Source organism: Myripristis murdjan, chromosome 3 (assembly GCF_902150065.1).
Source record: "Myripristis murdjan chromosome 3, fMyrMur1.1, whole genome shotgun sequence".
NCBI lineage: Eukaryota > Metazoa > Chordata > Actinopteri > Holocentriformes > Holocentridae > Myripristis > Myripristis murdjan.
Window position 1 is genome coordinate 16,457,582 of NC_043982.1, and position 21,371 is coordinate 16,478,952.

Below are 21,371 nucleotides of genomic sequence, written 5' to 3' on the forward strand. Positions count from 1 at the left end.
ACACTGCCTGGAAAATGCCACTTTTCAAACCCCATGAGGGTTTTTCACATTTCCCTGTTTATTTGATTTTGTATCATTTATAACGTCTCCTATATGTGTAAATAAACAAACCGAACAAAACCAACACAATGTGCTAATATATACTGTCAACATGTTTAAAAGAATTACACATCAGTGTTAATTTAAGTGTCAAATAATTTTTGTCATAGTTTTTGTCAATCAAAATGACGTAATAATTTAATAAAAAATAATTTATGATGACAAAAGCTATAATGAAATCTACTGACACTTTTGTCAATGAATAAAAACAAGACATAAGTGTTAGGGAGGGACGATTTGGGAAGTGATCCGATCAGAACTAATTTTAGGAGGGCCAAGATGGGAAGAGATCCAATCAGATCTTTTCTTCATGTGTGGCAGGGAGCGGGAAGTTAGGTGCACGGGGCGAGTATTTCCATGTCAATGTACTTAAGTCAGAAAAGTAAATTATAGTAGACTGTCAAAGACTATGTGTGGGAATTTCTAACACATAAACAACACCTGAGTCTTGATTTCATATTACATTCAAGCATTTCTGCATTTCAGTAAACCTCTTTAGCTGTTAGTTGTGATTATCACTGGCTCTAAATGGCAGTATGAAGTACCGACATGGCTCCATGAATATGTGTGAGCAAGAGTCTGAGTCATCAAATCAACCTTGAATCAACATGCAGCTCCCACAGATCTTTAAGATAGACAGAAATAACTGAAATAGATCATAATGCCTATCAATTTTACTTGAAATTAATACATTTATCACTAGAGGACTGAGAGCTTTGCCTGTAAATGTACTTCTGAAGATCTGAAAGTTCTAAGATCAAGTTTAATTAAGGATTTTCACATCCTCTCAAAATGTGCGGGGTAAAATTAACCAGTTTCAAGTGGTCAAAATCTTGATTAAAAAAAAAAAAAAAACATTTAAAGCAAATTAGGCTACACATACTTACAAGGTTTGGGTGAAAATACATAAAAGTTGATTAGTTTAGTAGTTCTTGAGTTTTGCAGCACAACTGGATGGCAATGTCTTAGAGTGTGTGTCCTCTGCACAACTACCAGAGCAAACTGACATTAACTGGCAGCAGCAAACGTGGAGCACAATCCAGGCTGATGTATAGAAGGTAGTGTTTAAGGCATGGCTAACTGTGCTTCAGTCTGTTAACCCTCTTGGTGTCACCTTCCTTTAATCTAAGGTTCTTCATTCCAGGTAGGCCTAATGTTGGTGCAATATGAACTGGAGCCTACGCCGTACAGCTCTTACCTCTCTCCATCCATCCTCATGTCCAAGGGACCATCCATGCTGAGGGAAAAGCCTCTCTCTGACTGATCCATCTGCATGGAGGAGCAGCCTGCATCCAAGAGGACAGCATCGACACCACCCAGCTTAATCTTCATCTTGAGCAACAAGGCCTCAAGTTCGCTGAAACGGCCAAGCAACGGTTGCAGTCGACCACTGGAGAAAGGATGACAGGGAGGATAAAGGTGAGAACTAAACTACAACACATTTGTTCAATATGTTGAGTCATTCCTTCATCACATTTAATTGTTGCTGTTGGTTTTACACAGTATTTTTGATTCAAAATACTTTTCAAAACAAACAAAACAAAAACAGGGGTTGCTCGTCCTCTGACAGTGTGGACACATGTACAACAAATAATTGAAGCACTGGCCTATTTTTAGCATCTCTAGAGCGTCAGTCATTGACAGGTTTTCCATGCTTTCTGCCCATAAAACTGAGTCTCAGTTGTCTCTCAGTAACTCACACAAAACACTGACTATCCCAATCATATTTACCCTGTCTGCACTGTCTGTGCGTCATTCAACTGTAATTCTGATATACCTACAGGCACCTCAAGTCCACAAAATGTTCACAGTTGCAAATTTATGCATAACACAATTAATCTGTCATGGTCACTTCTGTATATGCAAGGTAGATGCAACAACATAAATGTAAAAGGTAATGTCATTAGGGGAAGACTGAATTAAAATTTAGATACAAGCAACAATTGACAGGGACCAAGCAAAATAAGCTGTCTTTATCTACATGTGAACGTCAGAAGAATTTGAATTTGAACGTATGCCATTTTAACATTGAAAGGAATGTGGGGAACGTTGAAAGGAAAGTTGTGCGGGACATGAAACTAGAGTTGGTGGGGTCAATACGAGGAGCAATTCTTCAGATAGTCCAACCTATATTAAATGCCTACAAAATAGCCTAATATTTTGTCTTTAATGCCTTCACTTGTTAATCAATTAACTCATGACTTTAGATGCATCATCCAGACAGTGTTTTAGTGCAGCATGACCAAAATCTTGCACTGCAGATTCAATGGTAACTTTTTTGTACTGGACAGCTGTTCAGATTTGCACCAAAGATTTATAATTGATTTAATTTTTTGGTTTGCTATTTATATTTAATACCAAACATAAAGGTCATCTCACTTTGAATTACTGTTTTGTTCACAAAATCAGGAATATGTGTCATTTACATTTTACTGAATATTTCAAGGGAATCTTTGTTACTTTCCTGCCGAGCATGTTATTTATTTATTTATTTTGCAGTTGTGTGTTGTGCAATTATAAATAATTCTAAAAGTTATTATTTATTAGTATTTTGTCATATTGTTGTGTACCACAAAAATACCCTGCAAAATTGTGATACCATTTTAAGGCCATTTCATCCACGCCTAGTGGCTAATTCTCCATATATGTTTTAGTCAGCATGACTTAATTTACATCACATCAAAGCCACCTTAACTCACTGTCACAATTTTTTCTTAGATTAAAAAAAAAAACAAAACAAACAAAAAACAAAAAGCAAAACAAAACAAGAATTTTAAAGAAAACAAATCACAAATAATCTGTCATGGTTCCGCAATGGTCGTTCTTAGTAACACATCACAATCAATGAATAGCCTGTGACCCATTTTTTTCCCTTTATCATCAACAAACACTGATATCTGATCCAAAGTGAGCCATTATAATTGTCAAGCAAAACAAAAATGCTTTGATTGTTTAAACTTTTAATTGTAGTCTCTGTCTGGACCAAAGGGGCTGCTGCATGGAATAACATGTTGCCAGGAGGTCTGCTTTTAAATAACACAGGCTTTCTCGTCTTCTGATTGATATTTTGAAAACAACCAAACTGTTTCCTTGGAGTCCTAGGAAGTCCCTTGCCAATTGATATCCTTGGTTGTCTGTGACAGACCAAGACCCTGTGTGTTTACTCACTTCCTCATGCATGGGTGGTGAGATCCTCCAGCCACATTCATGCATTTTTCATGTGACCTTTTAAGACGGTGTGAACAAAGATGATGGTAGAACAGGAGGAGCAACAGAAGTGAGGTTCCATACATGAGCCAAAGGGAGCAAAAGGCCTACAGCAGGGTTTTTCAAGTTAGGACCCCATTTGTCTTAAGTTATAGTAATGGATAGTAATAGTTTACAGTTAAGGTAGGATTTGCAAATTAGAAAGTGTCTGTAATATGGCCCCAGATTAGGCCATACAGGTGTAGTCCCATGTCACTTTTGCCCTATCTTGGGGGGATAAAAATATTACGTGTGCATGCACAAGCACATCTGTCCAAGCTCCTCGTGTAGTGAAACCCATGCAGTTGTGCACGCATCCTTCCTGACTATGCATGAGCGGATTTGGAAGTGGTCTTTGCAGAATGTGCATTTGGGAAGTACTGAACGACCGAATACCAGAGACTTGGATAATAAAGCATGACGAGTGTGAGCTTCTTAAGCGGAACTTTGATTTGGTTGTGCGATCAAAAGTTTTTTTTTTCCCCAATTGGATCAGATATAGCTAGCATTTTTGTAATACTAGTTTTCAAATGAAGGTGTGTGAGTAAAGCTTTCTTTGTCAGAGGATGAGGACAGCACACAGTGAGTACCTGATACAGAAAATTATTTGCTTGGGAGACTGACGAATTTACTTCCAGCCTGATCCTAGTCTAGAAGCAATCATTCATATGTGAAGCAGAAAACAGTCCTGTGCCTAAAGTGAAATTATTTCATGCAGGCTGATACTAGTCATTTAATCTGACAAATGGAATCAAATACCATGCTTGGAAAATGCATGTATGATAGTATGTGCAATATGAGTCCACCATACACAACAACAACAAACAACAACATAAAATAACCTGAAGTCTAACAGCCATATTATTATTTTACACATAGTAATTAATATACCGTATTTCACCAATTAATCGCCGGGCCGCAAATAGCCACCTGGTTCTTTTAAACGCCTGGGGTCTGCACCCATTTTGTGTATTAAACGCCCACCCGAATAACCGCCAGGGCGATTATTTGCATTATATTGAGGTAACCCAAAATAAGGCTATTCACCTTATTTTTGTAGAAGTAAACAGTTAGCCGCACAATAACTGTGTGGCACTTCCGTTTTATGTCAAAATAAGAGAGCTCGCTAATGTTAGAAAAAAGGGTGTACCGTAATCTTAAATTGACCGACTATAACGCCTGGGGGTCCAAGTTGATTTTGCGTATTAAACGCCCGGGCTATTAATTGGTGAAATACGGTAGGCTAATAGCAGAATACCTCAGAGTAAGGTCCATAAACTGTATTACTAAGTAAACATCCACATCTAACATCCACATCCAACTCATCTAATGAGATGGGTGGGCAATGTGCTTGGAACACAGTACACCCACCCTAGGTTTAATTTTAGAGATGGCCACTTGGAGATCATCATCCATGGTTATTTAGTTTTAATGTACATCAGGGCCAAGAAAGTCTTTCTGCATAAGTAGGTAGAGCCGCATGGCATAAGTACTTCCACTGCAACCTTGGAAAGTTGCAGGTATTCCCATCCATCCATTCATCCATCCATCCATCCATTCATCCATCCATTTTTAGCGGCTTATCCAGAACTGGGTCGCAGTGGCAGCAGGCTGAGGAGGTCCGCCCGGACGGTCTTTTCCCTGGCCACATCCACCTGCTCCTCCTGGGGGATCCCAAGGCGTGGGAGACACTGTCAGCCCAGCATGTCCTGTGTTTGCCCCAGGGCCTCTTCCCATCCTGGCTAGATGCCTGAACCACCTTAGTTGGGTCCTTTCAATACGGAGGAGCACGTGTGCATGTGTGCCTCAAGCCGTGAGAGTTGATTGAGTTGAGTTGCAAACACAAGTAACATGGAGAGAATGAAAGGGTCTGTGATATGGAGGTTTTTCACCCTTAGCATGCCAACTAGCTCAACAGCAGTTTGCAATGTATATAAAATGAATGTTGCCAGGGGTGGTGGTAGCACTGCCAGATATAATACCACAAATTTAATCAAGCACCTCCAGAAACACCACACAAAGGAGCACAAGGAATTCCAGCAGCTGAACAGATCAAAGGGAAACGCCGCTGCTGTTGAGGTTTGTAGCTTCTTAAATCATCAATGATATCGGATTGGTATCGGGTATCGACCGATACGTACGGCCCCAGCATTGGCATCGGCATCAGGGTTAGGGTTAGGTTTGAAAAAGTCGGATTGGTGCATCCCTAATCAGAGCAGTGGCAACAGTTATGTGGTTGCCGTGCCGGACTGTTGTGGGGAAGACGACAGAAGGCAAGGCTCTTGTTTTACCGGTCAATCTTTGTTCCAACCCTCACCTATGGTCATAAGCTTCGGGTAGCGACTGTAAGAAAGAATACGGGTACTCCCGGTTAACTGAAGTCCAGAACTCAGCCGGTGTCTTGGAATTAACCACTGTCTTTAAGGTTCAACTGCTTCACAGTTCAACCAACTCATCCTCCAGGTCAGATGTAAGATGATTTTGGTCATTACAGTGAATGGTGATCTTATCCAGTCATACTGTTCCACAGCTGGTTCCTCGGGGAAAAACTTGTTCAAGTGTTCCAGGAAGGTTTGAAGGTGGGGAATGACTGACTTCTTCCCTGAACACTTTCATATTTCTCCATGAATTACTCCATCTCAAGAAACATATCAATCCTACCCATTTCAACTCGGCCCAGCATTCAACTTCCCCCCTGAATGCATGGATTTTATCATTCAGTGACAGGATGTTTGTGTTTTCATCTTGCAATTACATACTAAGTCCATTCAGTTTTTCAAATATGCAACACAAATATGCTAGCCTTGTTAACCAGTCAGGGTCAGTCAGATGGTTAACAAGATGGGACCCATGCTCTGTCAGAAATAATGGCACCTTGTCCCACAGTTCAAACTGGTGGCTGAGAACATTCCCTTGCGAAAGCCACCTGATTTCTGCATGTAGCTGCATTCAAGCCTTCATCCCATTTTGCTACAGAGAGTGGCAAACAGTCTGATGTTGAGTGGGCATGATATTATGTAATTAACCATTTTTATCGCAGTCTCAAGAACATTTCCAAGCTTTGAGTCAAGTGTCTTGCTTGCAAGGACATCTCTGTACATGACACAGTCTGTGAATTTTATGTGAGGCGCCACTTGTAACACTACTACTTTGCCATCTGTGCACACACCGATGCACTCGTTCTAAGACAGGTCATCTTTTAATTTGTTGTCAAGTCTGGCAAAAGTGTCCTTGCCTGTCCACGTCCCATTCAGCAGGTTGCAAAACAGCATGTCCTCATGAAGTTTTCCATCAAAAGTGTAGCTGACAAATACAAGCAGCTGGGCAGAGTTCGATGTATCTGTGAATTCATCCAACTGTAAAGCATATTTCCCTTTCTTCACTCTTTCAAGAAGCTGGCACTTTATGTCCTGGGCTAGGTCAGTGATGCACCAAACAATGATCTCTTTAGACAGCGCCACTGATTCTAGCTCATGGGCCAGTTTATCCCCATGCATAGCACAATTTATAGCTATATCAGCACCTGATCATGCCAGAGCAATTAAATATGCCAGCTCATATGACGCCTTTTGACTTCTGGCAGGGAGTGCTGTTTGTTTTGTTAAAAATTTCTTTTGGCCTTGCAACTCCCGCTCGTTTCTGTGGAAAAAAAAAAATCCTCTGATTTGGCAGTGAAAGAGGGGTGCTTGGTTTTCAAACGCCATAGCATTTTTACAGGCTTTGGACTTTTGTGTGCAAGCACAAAAGCCATGTACAAAGTACAACATGACTTTGTTGACAACGATGCATGTGAAGCCATAGTGGATATGTTAGCACCCGATTCTTTTGTTGAATGCCCAAGGACAGACCGGAGTCAATCTTCAGCTCTCAGATATAATATTTATTTGGTCACATATAAAGCAAGGCAGCGCTGGTCTCAGTGTGACAGAGCTCTCGCAGTATCTCAGTCAGAATGAGTCCCGATATTAGGAAATGATACACATTTATGTTCTTGGGCTGGGCCTGCAAAGTACATAGGTTGGACTTAAACGCAACCGAGAATAATTGGCCAGTTACCCGGACATGGACAGGCCAACCACTGTCCATGCCTTGTTTCTAGAATGTGTGATGCTATGTGTGTGAATGTTGACTGGGCGTGTATCTAATGCAACAGACCTAACTAACAAGATAGAGAAAGTACATCTGACTCCTGCTGTGTCTGTCCTCTGCTTAGCAGCCAAGCTGCCCTGAACTATGTGATACATTGGATAATGCAAGAAACATTGAACTATACGGCCAATTGTAACAGATATATTCCTCTGGATACTTCTGAAACTTAGAGAAAGGCTTCTCCAACTGCTGATCCAGTTCCTCCTTACCCACATGGCGGCCTTCGGCACCTGAGCGGCCTACGGCACCTGAGGTCGATGGCTTTTCCAACAGTGCTGCTTCTCCACTATCCTTTGCTGACCTCTCTGCTTTGCCTTTTGTCGGTATTTACGAACGTTTCAATTTTGACAAAAACATTATCCTAGGCTTAAAGCCTAGCCTGTTGATTTGCGCTAGCAAAACAAATACCTACATGCACACACTGTAGATGTGGTGCTGTAAACTGTCCTGAAACTGATGCTGTTGCTAATCTGTCATAATCCAACTAATATCACTGGTTATGTGTGGACAAAGAAAAAATGAAGTACTATTTTTATCTAGAGTAACACTTATGGCTAAAATAGGCTATTTCTGAGTTTTTTTTTTTTTTTTTTTTAATTTTATTTGATTTCTGGAAATCATCTCACAACTCCTGATCAACATTGTGTGAACCCCCACTTTGGGAACCCCTGCCGTAGTACACTGCATGGAACAGAATAATCTCAAATGAATACATTGTGACATAGCTGGATATAATTGGAAATACAAAAAATTGAAGTCTTTGATTACTGTGATAAAGCCATCAATACTGTATAGTTGCTAGCTAAGATAAAACATACTCTCAAAATTATGTACAATCAAGTTGTAAATCTTACCCACTACTTTAATTGATGGAATTGGATATTTTGGAATTTCTATGTTTGTCCATCTGTAACAAGAACCTAAGGGATGAAAGACCCTTCCCATTGAGGAGCTTCTTCTACAAGATGCTTCTGTAAGTCACTGAAGGATTTAAAAATATGCAAAACAGTTACATAACATTTCTAAATTATTAACTTCTTTATGTGGCTTAGACACAGGGTTGGAGATATAAATGCCTTATGTAAGGTCTTATATTATTAAAGAGGACAAGTTTCAGTGGTGTATGTGCTGAGGTCCAAGTGTGGGCTCATAATTGCTCAAGAGATTTGATCTATTTATAGCTGTAGCAACCTACAACATAGACATAATATAAAACATAAAATATTATAAGAAAACAATTTTTGTTATTCTGGCATCCCATAGGAACAGCCTAACACACACACACACACACACACAAATATTTTCATCTTAAGTCAGATTGAGGCAAGCTGGAACTTCACAGAATGGTACAGAGGAGTACAACTGAGGAGAAATTAGTGTAACAACTGAAACTATCAAGAAGCACTCAATTTTATGTGGACCATCTGACTGTTCCAGGGCTGCCAACTCTCACGCTTCTGGAGTGTGACACACGTTTTCACTTTCAGTCTCACGCTCTCACGCTGCCCAAATAATTCTTACGCCAAAACACTGCGGCAACAAAAGAGATGAACAGATGAACGTATTATGGTCAAAGTCTTTCTGGTGTACTAATGGCCAAAGCATGCAAATGTTGTGTATCATAACCCCAGATTCTATGAGTATAGGTGTAGCCCCCAAAGAGCAGTCCTATATGAATTTGGGCCTCATTTATAACCGTTGCATATGCACAAAGTCAGCCATGAATACCTTCGTACTCGCTTTATTCTGAAAGCCTAAACATCAAAATCTTCCCAAAGCCATGTCTGGGTTTGTAATTAGGCCTATTTTATTTTCTGCTGATAAGCAGTTTGATCCAATAAATTTTGAAAGTAATCATTACTATAAAAGCGAGAGACTGTAGACTTGATGTGAGCACTTGTAGACTATGATTTGAGAACTTATAGAGCAAAAATCTCAACGCTTAGGCTTAAATTTTCAATTGTATAAAATATTTACACACTGAATTTGAGATCACAGAAAAAAAAACGAATCACATGTGAATCATGCTTTTAGAAAAATTTTCACTCAGAAAATATTCACTCACTCTTGTTTGTGTAGTTTGTTTGCTGCACATTTTTTTTTAATTAACCATATTTTATGAGTGTGCATCGGTCTCCTTGTCCTTTCACTTCTTATTTTATGCTTATTTGTCAATCAAGATGTAAATCACCTTGAATATCATGCATTTGTTTGAAAGGTGCTACATAAATAAAGTTTGATTGATTGATTGATTGATATACAAGTAATGTGGTTTGCTCACAATGTAATCTAAGAGGGCATAAGGTTGTCAATCTGGATATTTTGTTAATTGCATTGACTGTTACCAACTTGTCAGCCAAATGGAAAAGTCAAGGGGTGGGATGTAACGGCAACCCCGTAGAGTGATATCTGGTCAGAGGACAAGCAGACGAGCTGTGCGGAAGTTGTAAACACTGCTGGAGGGTTTTTATGTTCATTATGTTCATTACTTTGGCTTTGAGTTTTACCAACTGGTAATGGACAAATTGCAACCTGCAGAAAGGAAGTACCTCTGTGTGTATGTTTTGTATCACTTCATCGCAATGGAGTGTATAAAGTACAGATGCTTAACGCAATGAGCTCATTAGCTATTATTGCATATTTCACTTTAGAAGCAGCTAATATTACCGTGTGTTGCTAATATGTGCTGATGTGGTTGCTAGTTTAAAGCTCATACAAACTTGGCATGAGAGGTAGAGGAGCTTTGGAGTGAGTAAAGTGACTGACAAATGTTATGTCCACTCATTCAACTGAAAAAATGCCCCTTGGACCCCATGGAAGAGTAGACTTTTCCAGTTCAGCTATCCTTTCATCTGGACTGTTATCACCAGTCTGCTGGTAACACCACTCATCGTTCTCCTAACCACACATCACACAGTTCCTCATACTTCACCCATATTTCCAGCTCCGGGATTTGTGAGTAACAACTAACCATGCACATGCTGTTTTATGTGGTAGCTTGCATTAGTGAGTGAAGCAATATTTTGTTTTGGTCGCTGTGCTCTCAGGCAACAACTCAGGCCTGCATTGTTTCATAAATGTGTATTATTCTGCCATATTATATAAGACGTCATATTAAACATTTTATAGTAATTATTCTGAATATTTGATATATATTAAAATTAATCTTTTTAAGGGATCATACTGCAGTAATACTGAATGCTGCATGTCCGGAGTACTGCACTTGAGTTTACATCCCACACACAACAACTCAGGCTTGTCTACCCACATACATATCCCATAGTGGTTGAATGCACAGTATTAGGGAACATTTGATATGTACTGGACATGTACGCTCTCATTACATATGTAAAAGACCACCAAACACATGAGACAACTTTAGATAAAATAATAAATTTGATTACCACAAATAATGAAGTTTTATAACTTAAGGTGGGGAACAAAGACAACACATCTTCCAAGGCAATTTTACCATCCAAGCCTATATAGATGGGTCTAACCCTTTCTCCAATCTTTCCCCCCTCTCTCAGGGGGATTCAGTGGAGCCTGAAGACTCCCTACAATAAGACAGCGCCCCCCCACCCTGAGTTTCAACTCTCTGGGTTTTGCAAGCCTTTTCCTGTTTCTCAAAGTGGTGTGGTCTTTGTTGCAAATGCAGTGTTTGAATGTGACTGCCTTACATAATGCTTTGCTGTTATAATGTTTACTGATAGTAAGATTGCTCCTGCTGACTTGAGCAAACAATTAGTGTATTGTATTAGGGACATAATAACCTCAATGTGGTAAATAACTGCATAGTGGAAAGTGGAAATCTATTTCTCAGGACAGGTGCGTCGGAGGGCAGGATATCCACCGAACATTTCAAAGACAAACACACGCACACTGTCCAACTTGCAAGGAAAAGGATAATTTATTTGGAATGTTTCAGTACTAGACCTTCATCAGGCAAACAGTTTGTTCAAAAGGGCAGGACTTCTTAAATAGGAGGTGGCCTCACACCTGCAACCACCTTCTCATCATGACGTAAGAGCTCAATAGCCCAAAACAACAAAGATAAACAATAAACCACAGCTGGCTGAGAGAGTGAATATGATGAAAAGTTAGTAGACACCTAAATTGCAATTAACAAGTATAACATTGGTAATAACAAATAAGGGGATTAAAATTCCCAACGAGAATAAATGCACAATATAAATAGGGAAAACACAATATATATAGGAAAAACTGTAGTGAGGCAAAAGGGACTTGGCTTCAGTGCTAGTTTCAAGTACTAGTATATCATCCTACTCATAAAAGTGACTCCCCAAGAAAAAATCCAAAAGGAGAACATCCTGACAAGCATAATGTGGAATCATTTTATGTGTATATGATTCCACATTATGCTTTCCCTATTTATATTGTTACATTGGTGAATATTTTTTCTGTGACTTCACATTCAGAACACGGGCATATTTTCTGGGTCAAAATTTCAACATACAAGATCACAATTTTTCTGCAAGCTCTCATGTGATTTGCATTTTTTTCGGTGACCTCAAATTCAGTTCATGTGTGTGAATATTTAATCAAGATAAAATTTTAGCATATGAAGCATATTTAACCAGATTTTTGTTCTACAAGTTCTCCCATTATAGTCTACAAGTGCTCACATTAAGTCAAGTCTCTTGCTTTTAGCAACATATTTGCCTTCCTAATAATAAGGACAAAGTGCAGCTGTTAAACAAACGGACTGATTTCTACATGAATATTATAAAAGGGCTGGTGGTGCGTAATGATGCACCACAGCAGTTTTGGCACAAATTGGGTACCGGTATATATGATGCATCGTGCCAGTCAAGAGTTGTTTGGTACAGTATTTCCATAAACATGGTGAAGTGTTGGTCTGTGGCCTGTCTACACGATGGCTCAGTGGTTAGCACTGTGGCGTCACAGCCTCTCTGTGTGGAGTTTACATGTTCTGCTCGTGTTTGCGTGGGTTTCCTCCGGGTGCTCCGGTTTCCCCCACCATCAAACATGTATGTTAGGTTAATTCTCCTGTCAGTGCCCTTGACCAAGGCGCTGGCGTAGAACTGGAGTTGATCCCCGGGCGCTGCACAGTGCCTGCCTGCTGCTCCTAATAAGCAGGATGGGTCAAATGCAGAGACTGAATTTTCCTACGGGGATTAATATAAGATAACTTACCTGGTTCACCCGCAGCAGTACTATCAGCCAAGCCAGTGTCTCCTTCCTTTATCTGGCACCACTCCAATTATTTTGACTTGTGTAATTATTGATGCTGGACGCTCGTCTAGAGGAGTGAGCGCTACTGTTGCGTCCCCACACTTACACCAACACTGACACCAACACTGTGGCAAAGCCCAGTAAGGCTCTACATGTTGGCATCTTTGTTTATGTCAGACCGCTTCCTATTTGTGTGAGGGTCATCACATCTTTCTACCGCTGTGTTTCAAGCAGAAGTAGTCTAGCAGAAGTAGACCATGTTTTCAGAAATTTTATGTAAGTAGAAATAAACAAATCAATAAAAGGCCAAAAAGAGAACAGTCTTCTGTAAAGTTTAGAAATTCCAAAATATAACACACAGCCTGATTACTGCTCTTTGCTGACTGTCTACTGTGGATGGCTCCACAAATCATGTGTCAGTTTGTGTCAGTGCGGTTTCTGATGCTTGTATGAATAGCAGACAAAATCTGTATTCAGCAGTATAATTTAAAACGAAGCTGAGTGGGCTGCTAGAGGATTTTCATGAAAAACTACAATAAAGTTTTAAAAATTAGAAAAAGAAAAAAAGGACAACAAATTGCACAAAAAAGGCTTCTCGATTACAGTCACTGGAGTAACCTTCCATCCTTCCTGCTGTGACAGGAAGCCACTCAGTGCACAATTTTTAAGCCTCTATTGAGGCATCCAAAGAACTGCTTTTTGTTTTTACCTCTCCAACGAAAACTTTGACTTCACACTAATTCTCATTTTGTCCTGCACTCCCATTGTGCTTTTTTTGTCTCCCCAAAGAAAAACGAATGGACAAACTCTGCATATCAGAATTCATGAAAGGCATTTCTTTACCAAATATGGATCACTGTGGGCACTCATAGGGTGGGAGTTGAAACTCATTCACGAAACATTTCAGGCATATGTGTAATTGTGGATATTTTCCTGTGATGTCACACTCAGGTTGGGAGGCTCCAGCGCTGCATACCGCTGCGTGCCAGCTTGTATATCTTATAAATGTAGGGAATTTGACTATACTTTATATTCCCACATGACAAGACTGCAATCATGCACTTTATAATTAAGGCTGCAACTGTCATTATTTTGGTAACTGACTAATATGTCAACTAAGCAGAATCACCCAGCAGTAAAGGAAAAACCACCAGTCTAGTTGATGCACTGACCGTAGTTGCGTTTTGTTAGTTTTGAAAATATGATGTGAGAAAAATGAAAAGGCTGATGTGTAGAATTTCTCAAGAAAGATGGAAAGAGCAGTTTTTCCTTCTGGGAGCTAAATGGCAAACCTGCATGTCTCTCTTCTGCTTTATTTGTTTCTTTTTTTTTAAATCGCAATTATTTTTTGCGATTTTTGAGAAAAGCTACCATGAATGAATCAAGCACTTTAAGCCCCAATAATAGCAAAAAAAAAAAAAAAAATCCCTGTGAAATCCTGGAAGGACTGATAAAGACATGGTTATTTGCTTGACATAATGCTGAATTAGAGGCATGTACCTTGAAATTTGCTGTGAGCCAATCTTCACAATGAAACATTATTTTCAGCTACACCCAGCATAAATATTTATTCACACACACACGCTCTTATAAGAGCACATACAGTGAGGACATGAGGAAGCTTCTCAGCAGCCAGCTGGAGCGCATGCTCACTCAACATGGCATGCAGCCCCTTCACAAATCAAGCCTGAAATATTCCCCCGTGTTGACCTGCTCAGTTCCTTTACCTGCGTCACTGAAGCCTAAGACAAGATGCTGATTGATTGCTTTCAGCAGGGGAGCGGTGATGAAAATATCTACAGTCCAGCCAAGAAAAAAAGAGAACAAACACACAAGCTAAAGCCTTTGAAGAATGTGTTTAGTTCAAAATGTGAATTTGTGCTACCTCAGCTGACCTTCAGGAGTTTAAAATCAACTCCTTGTGACTCCTGTTTTATAATTACGTATTTGGTGAGTACAAAGTATAAAACCAACTTTTATTAACTGTGTAAAGATATAGGCACCCGCAAGCTTTCTTTTCCTAGGATTGCAAGCTTTCTTCTTTCTTAGGCTGTGCTGAATGATTGACTAAATAGTATTGATGTCTGCTGTAAATATGATGATCCTAAATCAAACTGATTGAATTGATTTTGCCTTTTCAATGTGCTAAATGCTCAGATTTAATGTTGTTTTCCCTAACTGACGTGTGAGCTTGCAACAAGTTCTACAAATAAAAATAAAGTGAGTAAAGTGAGTTGATGGGGTAAAGGCTGATAATGTGACAAACATCTATAATTTGTAATTGAGTGATGAATTCATTCAATAGATTTACTAAATAAAAACAACACAAATCAAAAAAACAACAACAACAGTGCCTTCTTAGCCTTAAGGCTGAATTATGCTTCCGCGTAGGAAGAGCGTACGGAGGTTGTGCGAAGCTTACGGGGGTTGTGCGACCGCCGCAGAGCCTTGCCGCGCGCCTCCCAAAAATTGTAACTACGCGGACCCTACGCAGCCCCACAAGAGCTGTGATTGGTCCGCCGAAGTACACTATTTCCGGCATTTCGTTGCAACCGGCATAACATTCCTGTTGTTGTGCCGTTAGCGCCGTTTTTTTTTTTTTTTTAAAACTGTTGTGTCTCGACTCGTCGGTTGAGTTTGAAAACTTTGGAGAGTGCCCGCACCTATACGACTCGTCCACTCGCCACAGAAGAGCAGCGACCATACGTCACAGGGTCTACGTTGGTGGGAGGAGAATTGCTCTGTGTGTTTGCAGAGGTATGTTGGACACACACGCGCTGCGTAGGAAATGCGTGCTTCGCACAACCCCCTGTACGCTCTTCCAACGCTGAAGCATAATTCAGCCTTAAGCCCAACTAAACAGCACAGTTTTTCCCCTTATTTGTTTCCAATTTAATTGATCACAACTCTTTTTTTTTTTTTTTTTTTTTTTTAGCACGAAATAATGTCCCTTTCACATCACTGTACCTTTGTTTGATAGCAATATAATCAACTTACTTATTATTCCAATGACTTATTTTTCTTTACTGTCCTCACTGGATCCAGATGTGATGCCTGGTGTAACACTTGGGAATCTACAGGGCTTGTCACGTCTGCTGGGATGTCCCAGTTATTATGAACTACAATGAACTAAACCAACAGGAAGTGTGATATATAAATAATATTGGCTAATTTTATTGAAGGGAATGCAGATCAAATGGTGGTTTGCCTTTCTGACATATTTAAGGGAAGCATGATCAAGACATTATTTGGGGGCCTTAAAGCCTTAAAGGATAGGTTTGGGTTTTTTGAAGTCTGTTTCCTTTATTCCAGTCATGGGCATTGTCAAGAAATGGAGGTTACATTTTTGTCACTCTTGCTGAATTCCCCCTTTGTTAGGATAATTGGCATGGGTGTATGTGTGTGTGTGTGTGTGTATGTGTGTGTGTGTGTTGGGGGGGGTACCTCCAGGTAAGCCCTGGATAGGCCTGCCAGCTCGTTGTTGAGGAAGTTACTTTAACGTTGCGCCAATTATCCTGACAGAGGGAATTTAGCAGCAGTGGCTACAAACTACCGCTCAATTTTGTAAACTGAACCTTCTGTAGTACCATATCATCTTTGTCTGCAAAGTAAAGTGGGGTTTTGCACTGACAGATCGGTGATGAGTTTTTAGCTGTAGCTGTGGAGGTCATGCTACACTTCTGGTACGGTGCACTGGATGGATCGACGCGACAATGTAACCTCTATTGCTCAACAATGCCTGTGACGGGAATAAAAGGAACTGACTTCAAAAAACCCGAACCCATCCTTTAATCCCTCTGGGCTGGCAATGTGATTAAAGCAAGAATAGGGAAGTTTTTAACTTTAAAACAGAGATGTCAGAAATACAGCCCACGGGCCAAATCTGGCTCCTTAGCACATCTAATCCCGCCCCCAACATGTTCTGGAGGAAAAACAACAACAACAACAAACATACTTTTAAATCAAAATAATTTTTAAATTGAAATATTTGCATCCAATAGTTATCGACTATGTGTAATAAGAACAAATGAGGTTTCTATGATCAATTGATAAATTAATGATAAATTATGATAAATTAATTAGACCTAGCACTATCAACTATCCATTGGCTGGAAATAGAATCGGCTGGCAGTAAAGGAAAAACCACCAGGCTAGTTGCTGCACTGACTGTTGTTGCGTTCTGTTAGTTTAGCAAACGTGACAGAAAAACGTGATCAAAAAAATGAAAAGATAGAAAGAGCAAAGATGGAAAGAGCAGTATTTCCTTCTGGGAGGTAAATGGAAAACCTGTAAGCTGTATATTTTTGCATGTCTCTCTTCTGCTTATGTAATTCTACATTATGTATTATTTTAATGTAACAATATGCATTCTCTCATTGATTGGTGGGCTACAAATTGACTGATTTAATAACTCAGAAAATATCCTAAAATATAGATGTGTCAACTCAAGTCATTGGCGTTGGCAAAATATAATCTGGCCCCTGTGAGGTCTCATTTGAACGAAGGTGGATCACTACTTAACATGAGTTTGACACCCCTTCTTTAAAAAAAAAAAAAAAAAAAAAAAAAAATCAATGAACATCATAGTTTGTAATTGTGAGTCCGCATGTGCCTAAATCCCCTGTTTGCATGAAATTGGCTTCACAATGATTTTTGGCAAATTTTTTTAGGTGTGTACTATCTCCTGTGGACCCAGCCAGCAATGAGGCTGGGTGTTGCTAAAAAGCTCTGAGGTTGTAGCAACAGTAATAATGACAGCGAACAGTCAGAAATGAAAGAGCAATGAGACTCAATGTGCGGAAGACAAAACCTGTTAAAAGCTTGGGTGAATATTCTGTGTGTTCATTGTCTACCTCACCACCTGTTGTGGAGTTTATAGATGCCATCGATGGTATCTAGCCTCGGGCTGGATGCTGTTATAAGGTAGACAGCTCATCAAGATGAGTGACAAGTGCTGTGGTGGGAACGTGACCAACTGAGGGAATGGAAGGTGGGGCTAACAATAAACTTCCTGTGTATACTGTAGCTTTAAGACTTTTACACCAGTTCTGCCCAATGCATAACATATATTCTTATTTATTGTGTGTCTCCCCTCGCTTCCTTCAGGGAACAGAGGAACTTCTGTAACCCATTGCATTGACAGATTACTTTGTACTGCAATCAACACAGCTGTGTGAATATCACCATCCACACTCAACAGTTTGATATACTTCGTGCAAGACATGGGAGCACGAGGGGGAGAGAAAATTCTGCAATCCTGTTGTGTGGATGCACTGTGTAGGCTTGCAGGGTCTTTTATTCAGGCTTCCAATAATATTGGTTAATTGCTAGATTTCTCTAGCTTCTCTCAACTTGCATCACGAGTAGGCGTGAAAGGATTTACAACAGGGGTATACTGCTGCTGACAGAATACAGTGTTCTGACTCTCTCTCTCGCTCTCTCTCTTAATTCTCATTCCCTTCTCACAGGCACATTTCTCCAGCAGATTCCCTTGAGAGAGGTTTCCCCAGAATCTACGTAAAAGGATTCCTACCCACGCCATGGTCTTAGGAACATCTCATTTTCATCCTCCCTCGCTCGCTCATGCACAAACACGCACTCCCTCTTTCCCTTGTAAAATATTGTGTCCTCGTGTCTCCCTACTCTCTTGTGCTCATGTTTTCTTTTTTTTTTTCTTTTCTCTTCACTTCTCAACTTCACTGGGCTCCCCTCCTGCCCCCCTCTTATTAGATGCTGCCTCCGTGGGAGGCAGCATCTCCCTCACATTGCAGCTGTGGGCCCTCACTCTGATAAATGACATGCTGGGCCCACCAGCTATGCGTAGGGGGAGTTAAGCTTTAAGAAAGAGGAATGGATTTGAATGGATGGTGAAACTTATGGGTTGTATCTCAGTAAGAAATATTTGATCAAGCACCAAAGAGGGGAGAGATACGATGTTATGTCACACCTCTGATTAGAGAGACTTCACTCCCCCATTAATCAAAAGCAGTTTAGCTGTCAACTGTCACAGTAAAATGAAGAGCAGAACATACAGTGTAATATTGTGCACAAACCACATTCAGCTGCACAGCCCGTGGGCTCCACATTTAACTTGTGATCAATATAATAGTTTCCAAGAAGTTACTTACGAGTGCTGCTCGGCTAATCGTTGGGCCAAAGAGAATGCTGCAGGATCCCGATCGAGAGCCAAGACAGTGACTTCAGGAATGGTATTCAGTATTTCCTTGGTATGCCCCCCACCTCCAAATGTCATGTCCAGGACCACCTATATGCAAGGAAACATGCAAACAACAATACAGTCAGCTAACAATATGATAATGTTATATTGATGTTTTCTTTGCAGTAAAGCACCAAGTTGATAGTAATTTGAACTCTTACATCCCAAGATGTTTTATATCTGTGATGAAGTTAAAATACAATGTGAGGAAATTTAAGCAAGATTTCCTCAAAATGAAAAGACTGAATGGATAAGGAAGACTATGTCTAGTTACTTGAGAACAAACTTGTGAACTTTTTTGATAGTTGTTACAAAATGGAAGGGGGCTGCAAGGAATGCAAAACATCAATAGTTGTTGGGTACATAATGTGTGGAGGGAAGAGTAGAAAACAGTACAAACGCCGCCCCAATCAAAAATCAAAGAAACACACAAAAAAAAATAATGTTAAGGGAGTTTTTCAAAAAGAAACACTTGGCAATTTTAAAATCAAATCACTTTACTAACGTCTACTCCACAAATGAGAGGCATGCTCTGATGATATCATTTGAAATTCAGGACAATTTCGAATTCAGTAACTCTCAAGTTACAAATTCTACGTGAGCTATCCGTGCAACTATTGTCAACATAGCCAAAAAAGATCAGTTACAAAACAGGAAAAACACACAGGGCCAGATTTATGTACATGAAAGCTGCAGCACACTTGGCCTTGTGCCTTTAGGGCAGTTTGCAGTCACAATCTGTGTGGAATTAACACTGGATTGACTTAGGCAACAGATAATTACGTAGTCATCGTCTGGACCCCTTCCACTTGCAGTTTTGCACGTGGGGCAGTATACAGTGTATGCACTTGAATAGTGGAGCACTGGAGTTTGAGCTACATGCAGCCCTCAACCAGGCGCAACTGGCGGAGAGTTCACCTGAAAAGACGTGCAAACGGCTGATCAAATCTCGGTCAGTCTCGGTCACCAGCATATTCACCACACACAAATCACAGTCTTGATTGTCTGATCTAGAAACAGGGTTTCATGTTTACGTGCTTCATGCTTTCGGCTGTATCCTTTTAGCGACAGCAAAGAGCTCTACCACACTAAGAATTTTGTGCGGTGTATGTTGTGATAGCTTGTATATTAAACAGGGTGGCACTATTTCCTACTCTGCAATGACACAGGACAGGCTCAAGTAGCATCACCTTATTTGTGCAGAATGGCAGCACAGAGAGGCCACTCTGTAAAAGCGCATGCCTCCTTGCAGGCAGGCCTCTTGGAATGCTAATGAATCTCTGGTGATTACACGAGGAAATGGTCCTGTTTCCACCTTGCCCTACATCTCCACACTATGCCACTGGGTTTGTGGTTTGAGAAACAATGGTTCCTATAGAGAAAACTTATTGACAAGATGGAAATGTGGAAGTGCCAACAGTTATTTTAACTTTAAATATGCTGATAGTGCCTGAATAATATGGCAATCAACTACTAGCACTCATCAACGGTATCACTTCTTGAATATTCCCTAGTAAAGCAAGATTACACTTGTAATTGACTTCAGTGGTGAAATTTAACCAGGTCCATCAGATCAGGGTAGACTGCAATTCAGCTAGACAGGACAGCTCATGAGGCAGAATGAAAGCCTTCATGTAATCTTCATAATCACTCAATTTTCCTGCAGTAAAATGTATTGTGCAAGCTAATACATGAGACAATCCCGATACTTGCCAACCAGCTTGCCATAGCAACTTTGCAGGGTAGTCAGGTATCTATGGTTAACTTTGCTGTTCTCCATGTAATCACAATTGCAGAGCAGAACACCTCCAGCCCCCACTACCTCTTTATTGCCACTGTTATTGTACAAAACATCCCAGCAGTGTAGTGATTGAAGTATTCCAGTTCATTTGAATAATTTGGGTGAATCTGGTGAATGCTGCTGCAACATTTTTGACATGGATTAAATCTTTGTTCTGCACTGTGTTATACTGTCAGCAAACGGTAGGCAACAGATGTAAAATGACACAATAGGAAATGCCTGCTATTCCCCACAAAAACATTAACCATGTCGATCGATCTTGACGTTGAAAGTAGAGTGTGTGCGTGCATGTGTGAGGGAAGAAGTGATCAATGGCGGTTCCCTCTCCCTTCCAGCGCACAGCAGCAGATGGGGAGGGGGTGTGGGCTAGCGGGATGAGTCACACGCATAATGAACTTGCCTGTTGTGCTATTCAATACAAAACAAGAAAAAGAAAACACAACAGAAACACAAACAGCAAAGTAAGCTGGCCTTTATCGAAACAGTTGACATTAGAAACGAGGAGACAAACCTGTCCTCTGTTGGACAGCACAACACTGAATAATTTTTTGTAACGTCTTACTAGAGCTGTGGTCAAAAAAACAAAAAAACAAATGCTTTTTCTTTACTGATGAATTTTTTTTTTTTATTCTATTTGTTATC

The 21,371-nt window shown here is 40.2% G+C and overlaps 1 protein-coding gene across 3 annotated transcripts in view; it reads right to left on the reverse strand.

Moving 5' to 3' along the window:
* mettl15 (methyltransferase 15, mitochondrial 12S rRNA N4-cytidine) overlaps window positions 1-21,371 on the reverse strand; it is a 110,628-nt gene that overhangs the window by 37,717 nt on the left and 51,540 nt on the right. For all 3 annotated transcript variants that reach the window (XM_030046246.1, XM_030046255.1, XM_030046264.1), the window contains 2 exons: window positions 18,840-18,976; window positions 1,298-1,489 (listed from right to left, as the gene is read on the reverse strand). In XM_030046246.1, coding sequence (XP_029902106.1) covers window positions 1,298-1,489; window positions 18,840-18,976 — 329 coding nt within the window. The remainder of the gene's footprint in view (window positions 1-1,297; window positions 1,490-18,839; window positions 18,977-21,371) is intronic.